The sequence below is a fragment of the Diabrotica virgifera genome, chromosome 8 (genome assembly GCF_917563875.1).
Source record: "Diabrotica virgifera virgifera chromosome 8, PGI_DIABVI_V3a".
Classification (NCBI taxonomy): domain Eukaryota; kingdom Metazoa; phylum Arthropoda; class Insecta; order Coleoptera; family Chrysomelidae; genus Diabrotica; species Diabrotica virgifera.
In genome coordinates, this window is record NC_065450.1 from 78,602,526 (window position 1) to 78,618,843 (window position 16,318).

At 33.4% G+C, this 16,318-nt stretch overlaps 1 protein-coding gene across 1 annotated transcript in view; it reads left to right on the plus strand.

Moving 5' to 3' along the window:
* Positions 1 to 16,303, plus strand: part of LOC114336593 (uncharacterized) — a 285,727-nt gene extending 269,424 nt beyond the window's left edge. Inside the window, exons 8-9 of the mRNA XM_050658603.1 lie at positions 728 to 940; positions 9,676 to 16,303. Coding sequence (XP_050514560.1) covers positions 728 to 940; positions 9,676 to 10,070 — 608 coding nt within the window. The 3' untranslated portion in view covers positions 10,071 to 16,303. The remainder of the gene's footprint in view (positions 1 to 727; positions 941 to 9,675) is intronic.
* Positions 16,304 to 16,318: the final 15 nt, after the last annotated feature.

Sequence of the window (16,318 nt, forward strand, 5' to 3'; positions counted from 1 at the left end):
ATTAGTTTGATTTTTGTGGAAATAAAATATGAAAATACAACAAAATATAGAGTAAGAAAATAATATATTAGATAAAGATTGAAAGAAATTTTGGTGGAAATCAACTTGTGTGAATCGAACACCGCTGTCCTGCGCGTAGCCCCTAAAATTAATGTTTATTTAAAAAATTTCATAAAGTAGAGAAGGTCAAAGAAATAAATAGAGGTCAAAGGGAAGACCCAAACGTAGATACATGGAACAAGTGGAACAAGATCTGAAAACACTTGAGATTACCCACTGGAAGAACAAAGCAAGGAACAGAACAGAATGACGGAAAATCCTAGAACAAGCCAGGACCCAAAAAGTGTTGTCGAGATGATGATGAGTAGTTTTTCGTTAAGGCACCTTTTATCGAGATGTGGCTTATTTTTTAATGTGGTTCAAAATGTATCTAAAATAGTTATTTATGAAACAGTTCATGAAGTATGCTTTTTGCGAACGCACGCGATTTTTAGAGCACGAGCGACAACGGAGCGAGTGCTATACATCGCGCATGAGAGCGCCAATCAGCTTAAAACATTTTTGCTTACTGCAGTACACCTCATATGTAACCTGTTTCACTAAAAATCTCAATTTTGTACGAGGTGTGGGTTAGAACATTATTGCATAACACCGTCCATTTATAGTATTAAGTTCGAACTTTTTTATTGTGAATAATATGAATACTAAATCAATTCTGTAATTACAGTCGCACCAAGTGGAGACCCTGTATTGAGTTTAATCGATGAAATCTCCTACATGTCTCCTCCAGCTCCAATTATCTCACAGTACGACGATATTGATCCAGAGCAATTCTGTAACGGTGATAACAGACCTGCAGACTGTGGTCCCAATTGCATGTGCACACACAAAGTTGACATCCCTCTAAATGCCGTCGTGGAAGTAGTATTAGTAGATGAAGGTAAGATATTTTCATTTATATTATAACTGAACAGATTTAACTGAAACCCTTAAGGTCACTTGCACCGAATCAACGAACGTCTGTCGTGTCCTTTTTTCGCGGTTGCAGATAAATGTTGTTTACTGTACTTGTATTTTTCTTTAGCCTGTATTCTTTAGCCGGCATTAAGCGTCTGTAGTAATTTGCTACGAACCGTAGCAAAACACTTCGTTCGTCTGCTTTGACGAGCAAAAAACAATGATCACAGAGGAAGAAAAATAGTCATAACAGACAAAAGAGATGAAACAAGCAATAAATTCCAGGAAAAACAATAAAGCTGGAGGACACGAGGAATTGTGGCGGAGCTAATCAAATACGGAACAAAGAAATTAATAAGAATGGTATGCTAAATCATGGAAAGAGCAATAAATAGAAAGGACGTTCCTAAATAATAGCAGGAATCCTACATAACATCGATACATAAAAAGGGAAATAGAAAAGAAAATCGAGAACTACAGGGGAATAAGCGTCATCATTACAATGGGAAAAGTGTATGACAGCATCCTCGGGAACAAAATGGAGAAAAGTATAGAAGGCAGAATCGATGAAGATCAAGCAGGATTCACAGCAAGAGAATATTGTCTAGACTAGATCATATCTATACAATACAACATACAATAGAGAAGAAAAGAGCTAAGAACAGAAACATACACATGGCGTTTATAGACCTTAGGAAGGCAGACGACACCGTGCCAAGGAGAGAACCATAGAGAAATAAAAAGAATATTTCTCTATGGAGAGAACTGTACAAAGCTATGACAAAAATAGGAATACCAGCTAACCTAACATAAGCAATCAAGACCATATACAGGGGAAACGAAGTATATATAAAAATTAGAAATACGATAGTTGCTACCTTCAAAACAACAAAAGGCGTCACATCGCTACCAGCGATGCCCAACGTCACCAATTCTATTTACAATATTTTTAGAACACGCACTAACAACTTGGAAGTCAAAATGTAGGGGTATGGGAATACCCATAAGGGACGATTATCTCTACACATTGTGTTTCGCAGACGAGAAGGTGGTAATGGCTTAAGATGAGGAAGATATCAGTTACATGGTAAGAAAACTCAAAGAGGGATACAGAAAAGTGGGCCTGGAAATAAATATGAAAAAAACGGAACACGTAGCTATATTGGAAGAAGACGTCAAAAATTTGGTAATAGAAAAACACGTAGAAATAAAAGAAATGAAGAATTTTAAATACCGGGTGTCCACTTATAGTTTCCCCCATTTTAACTGCCTATAACTTCTAAACGGCTTAAGATAGAAATATGCGGTTTTCGATTAAATGTTTTATCTTAGTAAAAGTTTTGTCTGAATGGATTGAATTTTTTATATCGCTTTCAAATACGGAAAGGAAAATGGCGGATATGACTTTTTTTAATGGAACACCCAGTATATTTTTTTGTAAATTGAAAGAAAGGTCATTCACCTATCCAGCGATATAAAGTTTTCCAAAATCGGTTGTTAAATCAATGAGTAATTAATTTTTAAAATGAGCGGTGCAACGTGGATATCACATACCTAAATAACATAACTAAGCAAAATGATATTATGTTATGTGATTTCCACATTGCATCTTTCATTTTAAAAATTATTTGCTCAGTCATTTGACAACCGATTTTAAAAAATTTAATATCGCTGGATAGGTAAATGACCGCTTTTTCAAACTACAAAAAAATATACTGGGTGTTTCAATAAAAAAAGTCAACAACGTTTTTTTCCAGAAATCCGCCATTTTTTATTTAAAAGCGACATAAAATATGGTCATTTACCTAAAAACTTGAAAAAACGGTCATTTCCCTATCCAACGATATAAATTTTTTTAAAATCGGTGGTCAAATGACTGAGTAATTAATTTTTAAAATGAGAGATGCAATGTGGAAATCACATAACATAATATCAATTTGCTTAGTTATGTTATTTAGGTATGTGATATCCACGTTGCACCTCTCATTTTAAAAATGAATTACTCAGTGATTTGACAACCGATTTTGAAAAGCTTTATATCGCTGGATAGGTTAATGACCTTTCTTTCAATTTACAATAAATATACTGGGTGTTCCATTAAAAAAAATTCAACAACGTTTTTTTCAAAAATCCGCCATTTTTCTTTTCGTATTTGAAAGCGATATAAAAAATTCAGTCCATTCAGACAAAACTTTTACTAAAATAAAACATTTCAGCGAAAACCGCATATTTCCATCTTGAGCCGTTTAGAAGTTAGAGGTAGTTAAAATGGGAGAAAATATAAGTGGACACCCGGTATTTGGTCTTTATAATGTCGAAAAACGTAACAACAGAAGAAGAGGTAAAAAAATAGATTGGGACAAACAAGATCTTGTATAAGACAACTCCATAGTGTAATATGGAATAAAAACATCAAAGAAAAAACAAAACAAATATGATATACCAAACAGGAGTACGAAGTATTATTATATAATATAAAGCAGACATTTAGGTCATAAACAAAAAAAACCAAAGCAGCATTCTGGCCACCGAAATGGAATACTGGAGAAGATGCTGTGGTCTCACCAGAACAGACAGAATATCAAATTAAGAAAAAAGAAGAAGAATGAAAGTGAAGAAATATGCCCTGCAGTATATACATAGAAGAGTGAATACTAAAATGGTACGGCCACGTACGCTGAGCAGAAATTACATGGATAAACAAGGTTGCAGAATGGAGGAACAAGAAATAGAGGACGAACAAAAAGATCATGGAAACATGAAGTCGACGAAGCCATGCCAAAGAAAGGATTGGAAGACGGAGACTGGGAAGATCGTAAAAAATGGACGTACCGGCTGACGGAAGGTAAACGGCACTAGCTGTAGACAACCCTTTATATCTACTCCAGTCCAGTCCAGTCCAGGAAGAAGAAGAATATCCTGGCTTCATAACCTACGAAAATGGTTTAATATGACTACTACAGTACTTTTAAGGGCAGCATTCAACAAAGTCAAAATAGACATGTTAATGCCAAACATACGTAACGGAAAGGCATCATTAGAAGAAGATTTTCACCACCTGCAGCTTAGACATTAATAGAATTTTTATAGAAAAGAAAACAACTGTTTGTGTAGTATAAATAACGTTTAAAGTGGACAAATAGGACAAAAAACAGCAAAAAATCCAACACACTGACAGCCACAAGTAAACAAACCAGAAACGTCACAAATTGTACTTCAAATCTAAAAACGTCCCCAAGCATCACTTTTGTCTCCTCTTTTCGATGTTCATAAAAGCGTTTTCAGAGCCTTCATTAAAATAACATGTGTCTTTACTTAATAACAGGCGGTAGCTGGTTTGTCTTTAGTTTCATGCGTGGAAGACAATGATGCTAGATAGAAAGTATCTGTTTTATCTCGCCAAGTAAATGAAACTCAACTGTACTCCTAGTCTAAGAGCTAGTGAACCCTCCGAATAACGGTCTTCCTGAAGGTTAGAAATTTGTATAGTGATAATTCATAGCACACCAAGGCTAAAAACCATGACCTGGCAGGCATCAACCCTGCACGTGTATCTACCAGGTGAATTGAAAAGTGCATAGTTTAGGGGGTAAAATAAACTTTCTCCTGTAAAGTTGCAATTTAAGTATGTGTTTGAGTAAGTCATTTAGACGAAATGTGTACAATGACAGGCGATTCTGAACAGCATAAGACCTTGCCAGGCGAGGGGAAAGATTAGGGATTTTTCCTAAAATTATTTTTTTTGTATCGAACAAAGTTTTTTTAGGGTTTTTGAATCATTCCAAACAGAAAAGGTTTTTAGTGACTTTTCTCTTAGGTAACTACCCCAGGCTGTGGGTGAAAAATAGGTCGATTTCAGGATATAATTCAGGAATTTTTGAAACCTATCAGGTGTTGTAAAGGACGATGCCAGGAATAACTTCTACTAAAATGTAATCAAAAATATTGTGCGCTTTTTTTATATTGCGATTTTCATTTGTTAAATTTGCAATTTTTAAAGATTTTTAATTTTGCAGCTTAGGATATTGATTTTAGAGAAAAACTTTTTAATAGAAAGTTGTAGTAAATTAAAAAACCTACAATTTGAGCTATGGTAAGTTTAATTTCGTTGATTGGTTATTGCAAAACAGCCTGCGAAAAGTCCAAAATGGCCGTTTTTTACAATTGCATTATTTATTGTACAAATCATTTTTTTATATTTTTTAAAGCTTTAAAATGAAGATCTTTCAATTCCAAACATAAAAAAAGTTGTAAAGCCAGATTAACGAATTTGTTGCTTAGATATTATAAATTGTTTATCCCAAGAGGTCAAATGTCGAAGGCTATAACTTTTTGAAAAAAAAATCGTAGAGAGTTGGTGAGACATCCAATCTCTTTCTAAAGAGTTATATTCTTATATTCTGATGTAAATAAATGCGTAAAACATTTTTAAACCTCTAATTTTTGGGTTTGAAAATAAGGGGGCAACTTTCGTTATAAACATTTAGAGCTGAAGCGGCCCTGTACATCCTATGAGTTTTTAACTTACAGATTATTGTTGCTGAAGACGAAACGAAGATTTATAAAAAAATAAAAAATTTCTACGACCAACTGAAGCCGAGATAATTTTTGGGTTTGAAAATGAGGGGGCAAATTTCGTTATAAACATTTAGAGCTGAAGCGGCCCTGTACATCCTATGAGTTTCTAACTTACAGATTAAAGTTGCTGAAGACGAAACGAAGATTTATAAAAAAAATAAAAATTTTCTATAACCAACTGAAGCCGAGTTAATTGTTTTCTTTTTCTTAAATCGTAGTGCCTTTATTTATAACAATTAAGAAATTATTTTACAGTCATTGACTAAAGAAAGGCTTATATTATCTTGAGATAAAAATTATTATAAAATATAGTTACATTTAATTATTAAAAATTATTTTTAAAATCGGTGCTTTTGCAAGCGGCCGAATTTTGCAAATCGCCCGGCTCGCTTCAAATCCGGGCGCTCGGAAAAGTTTTACGTAACTTGTATTAAATTTTGATAGAAATAGCTATTTGTATAACAAGGGAGGAAAGTGCTACTTTTCCTCCCGAGAATGAAGTTTACTGCCCGACGCGTAGCGGAGGGCAGTAATCATTCAAGGGAGGAAAAGGCACTTTACTCCCATGTTATACATATGGTTTTTCCACCTTCCTCAAATTAATAACAAGTCATTTTTTCATTTTTACTTTATTTATGTAACTAACCAACAAAATTTATTAAAACTAAAACTAACAAGTAGGTACAATATAACTGTCAACTGTCAAATATAAGTCAAATTATTAATGTAAACATTGTTAAATCAAAATAACAATTTACTATTTTTTACCATTCTGCAAAATACAGGGTGTTTTATAAATAAACGTTAAAATGTATAGATACTTACGTAATAGAAAATAGATATTGTACAGGGCGTCAATAAGTTATATTGCATGAATGAAATACCATGACGTCACTCCTCCCTAGGGAGGAAAAATATTTTCCTCCCTAGGGAGGAAAAGTACAACTTTGCTCCCTACAATCAGGTCCGGAAAAGTATACTTTCGGTAGAGGTAGGTGGAAAACAATTTAATAATATTACCATTATAATATACAGTCTGTTTACCACTGTATTTGCTTTTCTTGATAAACTTTTATATGTGAAATCTCATTTCTGAGGAAATAATATTCTGAATAATATTTCTGAAGAAAATATATGAAATATATAACTATATTTTTAATTTTTTCATTGTTATATAAATATAATAATAATGTTACTTCTTATTATACAATATAAAACCTTTTCTTCTTGTAGAGACTATCCGTTTTGGATGTTCGCCTCGCCAACATCCAAAACGGATGGTCACTACAAGAAGAAAAAGTTTTATATTGTATAATAAGAATATTATACAATATAAAATTTTTCTTCTCGTAGTGACTATCCGTTTTGGATGTTCGCCAACATCCAAAACGGATAGTCACTACAAGAAGAAAAAGTTTTATATTGTATAATAAGAAGTAACATTATTATTATTATTATATTTATATAACAATGAGAAAATTAAAAATATAGTTATATATTTCATATATATGTATATGTATCATTTTTGTACCTAATATTATTTCTTCAGAAATGAGATTTCACATATAAAAGTTTATCAAGAAAAACAAATACAGTGGTAAACAGACTGTATATTATAATGGTAATATTATTAAATTGTTTTCTGTCAAAATTTAATACAAGTTACGTAAAAATTTTCCGAGCGCGCGGATTTGAAGCGAGCCGGGCGATTTGCAAAATTAGGCCGCTCGCAAAAGCACGGATTTTAAAAATAATTTTTAATAATTAAATTTAATTATATTTTATAATAAATTTTATTTTAAGATAATATAAGTCTTTCTTTAGTCAATGGCTGCAAAAATAATTTCTTAATTGTTATAAATAAAGGCACTACGATTTAAGAAAAAAAAAACAATTATCTCGGCTTCAGTTGGTTGTAGAAATTTTTTATTTTTTTATAAATCTTCGTTTCGTCTTCAGCAACTTTAATCTGTAAGTTAGAAACTCATAGGATGTACAAGGCCGCTTCAGCTCTAAATGTTTATAACGAAATTTGCCCCCTTATTTTGAAACCCAAAAATTATCTCGGCTTCAGTTGGTCGTAAACATTTTTTATTTTTTTATAAATCTTCGTTTCGTCTTCAGCAACAATAATCTCTAAGTTAAAAACTCATGGGATGTACAGGGCCGCTTCAGCTCTAAATGTTTATAACGAAATTTGCCCCCTTATTTTCAAACTTAAAAACTAAGGGCTTAAAAATGTTTTACGCATTTATTTACATCAGAATATGAAAACATAACTCCTTAGAAGGAGGTTGGATGTTTCATCAACTCTCTACGATTTTTTTTTTCAAAAAGTTATAGCCTTCGACATTTGACCTCTTGTGATAAACAATTTATAATATCTAAGCAACAAATTCCTTAATCGGGCTTTAAAAATTTTTTTATGTTTGGAATTGAAAGAACTTCATTTTAAAGTTTTAAAATATAAAAAAATGATTTGTACAATAAATAATGCAATTGTAAAAACGGCCATTTTGGATATATCGCAGGCTGTTTTGCAATAACCAATAAACGGAAATAAACTTACCATAGCTCAAATTGTAGGTTTTTTAATTCACTACAACTTTCTATTAAAAAGTTTTTCTCTAAAATCAATATCCTAAGCTGCAAAATTAAAAATCTTTAAAAATTGTAAATTTAACAAATGAAAATCGCAATATAAAAAAGCGCACAATATTTTTGGTTACATTTTAGTAGAAGTTATTCCTGGCATCGTCCTTAACAACACCTGATAGGTTTCAAAAATTCCTGAATTATATCACGTTTTTTCACCCACAGCCTGGGGTATAATAGTTTTTGACATATAAAGCGATTAAAAATTTACAGAATCGCGAAATCGGCCATTTTTAACCCTGAATCGGAGATTTAACTGAAAATTTCAATGTTGCCAAGGTAGGTAGATACTCTTTAAACATCTATTGATGAAATCCCGAAGAGTTTTTTGCAATACAAATATCGAAAACCCCTTTGTTCTTTAATTGCTAATCAAGCGGGCGCGACACTGTAGTATAAGTGAGGACGTTTGAGTTTGCATAAATTCATTATCTCGGAAATGGGCAAATTTGAAGAGAAATTCTCAGACAGGTCGATTTTTATTTTTAAATTAGGAGTGACGTCATCCATCTGGGCGTGATGACGTAATCGATGATTTTTTTAAATGGGAGCAGGGGTTAGTGTTTATATTACGGAATAGAGAATTAAATAGCCTTTCAAATGAGCTATCACACAACCCTATTCTCATTAAAAAAAAACATCGATTACGTAATCACGCCCAGATGGATGACGTCACTAGTATTATATATATGCCAAAAAGTCCTAATTTAAAAATAATAATCGACCTGTCTGAGGATTTTTCTTCAAATTTGCCCCTTCTCGAGATAATGAATTTATGCAAGCTCAAACGTCCTCACTTATACTACAGTGTCGCGCCCACTTGATTATCAATTAAAAAACAAAGGGGTTTTCGATATTGTATTGTAAAAAACTCTTCGGGATTTCATCAATCAATTTTTAAAGAATATGTACCTACCTTGGCAACATTGAAATTTTCAGTTAAATGTCCGATTCAGGGTTAAAAATGGCCCATTTCGCGATTTTGTAAATTTTTAATCGCTTATATAGGTATGTCAAAAACTATTATCCTAAGAGAAAAGTGACTATAGACATTTTCTGTTTGGAATTATTTAAAAACCCTAAAAAAACTTTGTTCGATGCAAAAAAAATAATTTTAGGAAAAACCCCTAATCTTTACCCTCCCCTGGCAAGATCTTATGCTGTTCAGAATTGCCTGTCATTGTACACATTTCTTCTAAATGAATTACTCAAACAGATAAGTACTTAAATTTAAACTTACAGGAGAAAGTTTATTTTTCCCCTAAACTATGCACTTTTCGACTCACCTGGTAGATACACGTGCAGGGCTGATGCCTGCCAGGTCATGGTTTTTAGCCTTGGTGGGCTATGAATTATCACTATACAAATTTCTAGCGTTACAGGAAGACCGTTACTCGTATGGTTCACTATTAGCTGTTAGACTATTATTTGTATAATTTACGCTTTGTATTAAACTATTAAATAATCTTTGTTTCCTTTTTTCAGTACAACAACCCAATCTAAGTCACCCGTTCCATTTACACGGTTACGCCTTCAACGTCATCGGTATCGGCAGATCTCCCGACCAGAACGTTAAGAAAATCAACTTAAAACACGCTTTGGATCTCGACAGACAAGGTCTCCTACACAGGCAGTTCAATCTACCTCCCGGCAAAGATACCATAGCCGTCCCCAACAACGGTTACGTAGTGTTACGATTCCGAGCAGACAACCCAGGATTCTGGCTATTCCACTGTCACTTCTTGTTCCACATCGTAATCGGAATGAACTTGGTCTTCCAAGTCGGTAGCCACAGAGATCTTCCTCCCGTCCCTCCAAATTTCCCCAAGTGCGGTGACCACTTACCTCCAATTAACTTTGATAAAAACTATCTTAAGTAATGATTAAACTATCTTGTTACCCATTTTGTTTTCCCTTTCCTATAGTTAAAGTGAATTAATCAAAAACATATCAAACAAATAAGGCGTTGTAATTAAAGTGCAAATGCTAATACAATACTACGTTCAGTCCCAAGATGAGCTCGATGTCACACTGATCAGTAGGTGTGTCGTGTCGTCGCAGCTTGTCATTTGTCATATCAACGACTCGACATATCCACCGGTCGCGTGCCTGAAATTTTCGTCTGAGCTTATCTTGGAAATGAACGTAGGATAGAAATATAGAACAATTATTCCCAGTGAAGATAGACCTAATTTATTACCTCCTTAGCCTTCAAATCAGAAGAATTACTACAAAGATTGACAGTATTAAGTTTTTTTATTAAATTTCCCTTAGATTACTTGTATTATTTATCGAAATAATACTTTAGGCCTCAGTTTGTTAGCGATAAAACTACACCATGGTAAGTAAACTCACATTCTGAATGATGGTATAAATATAATCTATTGATTAGTTTGGTGATAAATTTAAATAAAGATTTCTCTGGTTCCGAGATTAAATTGTTCGGTTTTTTTAAGTTTTTTCCCATATACATATTTGTTTTGACTTCCACAAAACCTTCTTTTGGGGAAGTAGGTTCAATAACTGAATCCTCCAGTTTATTCCAGTGCTCGGTATTCTCATCTCATCATTGGTTTTAAAAATCATTTCTAAGAGTTCTGTGTATTTGTTTGCTTTTTTTTGTATACCTCGTGTCCAACTCTCATTCTCTTTTCTAACATGTAGGTTATATAAAAGTAGGTCGTTTTAACCAATTGGTTATATTCTATTATTTCACTATTTAACTCGTTTAAGATTCATTTTTTGTAAATGAAAAATGAAACCTCTATACTCTGGGTATTGAGATTTTTGAAGAGAAGGAACTGACGAAATAGGGGGAAAATAGAAGAGAAGAGATTTAAAACACTAGTGAAGAGTGGCTTAGCTCAGAAGAACAAATCAAATGGGCAGAGAGACACTAAATCTCAAGTGAGTATTCGGGCCAGCTTCAATACACTGAATATTGGCTTTAGAGATATAAAAACAGATAGATTGGATAATGATCTGATGGAAACAAGGGAGAAAATGAGACCTGTTAATCCAAAAATGGAAGGCAACTTGATAAAAACGATGAAAATAAAGTGATGTGAAAAGTACGACAAGGAGAGAAGAATGTTGGCGCCAATTCGGGCTTTAAGGGCCTAGAATTTGAAAAGCTCGAGAATTTTTAAATAACGAACGACAGGAAATAGATGACAATCACCTGAAATACAAAAATTTCACCTGTTAGCTGTTTCGTTGCATCACTCATGCTGTTCAAACCTCTACGGATACGTACTATTTGGTATAATTAAACAAAAACACGTGTTAAGAATATGACAGAGTAGCGACTCTTCTCTACCGCGTAACAAAATCTCCACATTCAGCATAACACGCTTTGGCAGATAACAAGCGAACCATTTTCAGGAATTCTCTGAGCACTGCTGCTATCGATATTGCATTATGAGTCTCTCTCACAGCGTTTACGGGGTTGCCGTCGAGTAATTTACAGTGAAGCTATGTCGACAAAACCTCAAGAAAACAATTTGAACAATGCAAAAGCATGAATAATTTGAATTTTACTTGACTACTTTGTATCAGTCTTAAAATATGCTCACTTTCTTTGAATCTATCTTCTTTGAATCTCACCATTCTAGGGGAGCTCTTCTGTTTGGCAAATCTTCTTCAATCAGAGGATTGTCATGTTAAAATGGATCTGGGAAGAACACATAGGAAGAATGGAAGACAGCTTTTGGACGAAGAGATTTGTTGAATGGCGACCAAGAATGAATAAGATAAATAGAGGCAGACCTCAATCCAGATGGACTGATGACATCAAGCGAACAGATGGAAAAAATCTATTTATTTATCTTCGAGCCTTAATATATATCCATCTTTGGCCATAGGCCTCCCCTTCTCTTTTCCACTGGTTTCCATCGAGCGCTGTGGTCATCCATCTGGATCGAGCATGCTTTTTGAGGTCGTCGCTCCATCTCATCTGAGGCCTTCCTCTTTCTCTCTTGTGTTCCCATGGTCGCCAGGAGATCATCTGCCTGTTCTATCTTTCATCTGCTTGTCGGATAGTGTGACCTGCAAATTTTCATTGGAGTTTTGCCACTTGTTCCTCAACATCTTTCACTTTGGTTACTCCTCTGATCCAAACGTTTCTTTTGCGATCTTTATAGTTTTATATGCAGCATCTGTCTTTCCATCGATCTTTGCGCTTTTGCCACTTTATCAAGGAATAGCTTCAGAATAACATTAGCAAGGAGAATATTGATAAAGTGGCAAAATGAAAAAAATAACGAACAGAAATGAATGAACACACCTAAGGGAGGCTTACATTCACCGTTAAATGAAATAGCTGTTGATGATGATGAATTTTAAATCTGATTTGGACCATTCTAAAGCATTTTCCTTGTTTTCATTGCTATGTACTTTAAAATCATGTCAACTCGTCCACTTATTTATTCTTTACATCCCATATCTAGTTATCCCAGTGGAAATACTGAATATATACAGATTTTCGTTTAAAATACTTATTCTGCTTTTGATTAATTCACTAGACTTATTTTAAACATTTATATAAAAAGTTACCTTTATTAAATTTGTTGGTATTTTATTTATTGATTAAAAATTAAAATTTTTGATCTTGCCATCACAAAAAAACTGTTATATGTATTAATTCTTCGTTATTGTATCTATGTTAAATATAATTTATGTATTTATAAAGTGGCGCCATAATATATAAGAGTAATGTATAGTATTATAGTATATTTAAATGTTATACTAGCTTCCCATAATCAAAATTTCCGAAATATGAATACTAGAAGATTGGTGCTATGATCTGTAGATATTAGCAAATCTTATAAGAAGTATTTTAATAGCACGCCAATGCTTGATTTCTTATTTCGATACTGTGTGTACTTTTACAGAAAACATTGCTTATAACCACTCAACTGACTCTATCCACAGCTATCAACCTAAATCTAAAACTTTAAACAGAGTATTTGTTCCTGGCTGTTCGTCCACCGCTGCAACGCAACTGCAACTCTACTGCAAAAATACAGTCACTTTTCTAATGACCTAAGACTCGATGCACATTTGCGTGTTTTTAAGGCTTGAAAACAAGCAGCTTGCTCGCAGCGTGTACTCAACTTGAAAATACGCAAACCGTTGAGCTTTAGTATATTAGCATGTTCCACCCTCTTCATTCTCAACTCATACCTACACAGCAGATAGGTACTGTGCTTGACTAATCGGGACGAAGAAAAACTAAAAATAATAGAAAGGAAGATCATCAGAAGAATTCTTGGGCCAAAAAATCCAGAACAGGAGGTTTTTACGATTAATAACAAGATAAATAACAACGAGACAAATAACCTGATAATGGAGTAGATACAGACATAAAAGGCTTAAATGTTGAAATGGCTTGGGCATGTATTAAGATGATGAGAAAATAAATTAAGAAAGACAATGTTTAAATGCAAACCTACAAATACAAAACCTAGAGGAGGATTTAAGTGCAGATGGGTACATCAGATCAGAGAAGAATATTAGTAATTGGTTTATTGAATTTTATACAAATTTTGTAAAATGTGGCATAGATTATACCTTCATTTGTCAGAGTTTTTCAAAAAATCATTCACTTCATCAATTTCTACTCCTCTCTAATTTTAAAATATCAGTGAAAACTTGACTCTTGTAATGTACAGCTTTAATACTGTACGCTAAGTACTGTACAGTAATGCTGCATACTGTACTGTAAGTGTAAGCATATTATGTACTATATTTTAATCTAAATTCTCTTTTTGATCTGCGTTCTCTTTTTTGCATATTGCTATTTAAAAATGAATATTTTTACGTATTTTTTGGCTCTTACCTTTTTGGCATTTTTTAGTCTTTTTCTTTATGTTACGTCTTTGCTTGAGATCTCTATTGTGTTGTCTGTCCCATGTTCAATTTCCTGTGATATCTCTAGCTACAGTTGAGTCCGGGAATCTTTACCCGTGCGTCATCATTTAAAGCATACGAATTAAGTCGATGATAACTCAGAAATTGAAATTTACTAAACGCAACAGCAAGTCACTTACTGTCACTTGCTGTTGCGTTTAGTAAATTTCAATTTCCGACTTATCATCGACTTATTTCGTATGCTTTAAATGATGACGAACGGGTAGACATTCCCGGACTCAACTGTAACTTCATTTCACATGTTTTCACATTAATTTTCTCATGATTATGGTATCGGGTCTTGTTTCTGTAATGTAGGCCAAAACACGGCTCACTGCCGCCTGAGAAATCTCAGCCTTTTTGTATGTTCGTAGATTCCATATTCTGTTACTTTACTTATCTGTTAAATAGTTTTCGCTTTGGTATCTCCAGCGCTAATCAATGTTTCTAATTAAACATAATTTTCTTCTCAATTATAAATTTAATTTCTGGCTAATTGGTCGTAGTAATCAACGCTGAGTGGTGCGTAAAAACGTAGATACGAGGGTTGTTCATAAAAAAAAGGTTCTTTATGCCGCTGAGAAAGAGTACGACATGCTGGGAGAAATCTGGCAACACTGCCTTATATATCAACTCTTCCTCTCACTTACCCCACCACTTTGTGAATGAATTTCACATTGACGGTAACAGAGCCCAAGATCTCCATCTTCAAGGCTGTTAGGCCGATACTGAGCAATGCAGAGAGGCAAAAGTGGTGGGTGAGAAAGAGCGAGAGTTGATGCGTGAGACAATGTTGCCAGAGTTCTTCGAGAACCTCGCATTCTATCTCAGCGGTATAGGGAACATTATTTTACGAATGAACCTCGTATATTCGTTGATTTTCGGTTGAAGTACACGCAATATCAAATAATAAGCCCAGTTAGAATTTTTGATGGTTAGATTCCTGTGCGACACCTAATAAAACAGTATTACCTAATTTTGCTCAATGTTTATAAAAATTATTATAAATTTATAACCAAAACAAAACTTTATCGGTATACAATTTGTTTTACGCTATCTATTCTACAGTTTTTATTGTTTTCGTAGATAACTGTAGTCTGGAAATTAACAAACGTTTTATATAATCACGTAATAAACAAAGATAGAAGATATTTCAGTTGTAAACAAGTCTGTAGCTCTGTATCTTACCATTTATGTAACTACAATGATATCATTATATTTTTAATATGTTATGCAATTAACCAGTGTAAATTTCAAAACAACGTCTCGATGTTTCATATTTAATTCATTTGTTTGACTACACCGAACTGAGATCTCTGATTTGCAATTAACCAGTGTAAATTTCAATATAACGTCGCGATGTTTGAAAATTAATTCATTTGTTCGACTGCAATCCCTTTACCGCTTGCTATTGCACAATCGATGCAATCCGGTGGGGCACCTCAGTTCAGTGCAGTCGACCAAATGAGTTAAATATGAAACATCGTGACGTTATCTTGAAATTTAAACTGGTTCCATTGACTGGTTCCAAGTCATTTTGACTTGAGCTTGGTTATTTTGACTCGTTTTTTAGTCATGTATTTCTATTGTTTTGCTTTATATCCTCTTGGATTACAATATTTTTTATTTATCCAACTTCTGATGTTTTCCATAATATATTTCTACCATTTCTTTGGACTTATTTTCCAGTCTTTTCTTCTCTTCTTTCTTCTCTAGTATGTAATTATTTATACATATAAATGTCATATTATTCTACTATAGTAGATACAATTATTCATTCGTTAAGCTTAGAATCCCTAGTGGATTGTAGTGTGTCCTTTGCTGTTGTAGTGACTCTTTTCCATTTCTTCCTGTCCTTGCACTAAAGTAGTTACATAAATGCTTGATTTATCTTTAAAAATTACAACTCTTGTCTGTTTTATGGAAGACAATTATGTATATGATATAAAGCCCAGACTAATAAACATGCGTCCAAGAATAGTTACAGTATTGTTATATTTTGTTAATTAGTTCATTTTTTGTTATGTTTTTAGAATGTAATTTTTCCTTCCTACAAATTTTCCATATCACCTTCCACACAACTTCCACCACGATTCCGTCCTCTAGTCTATGCCGTCTCAGTAACATACTTTGTAATAAATGTTTTGTATGGTTTTAAAATATTTGTATAAAGTTATTAATAAAAATATGCATAATGTATATATATCTTTGGTGTTGG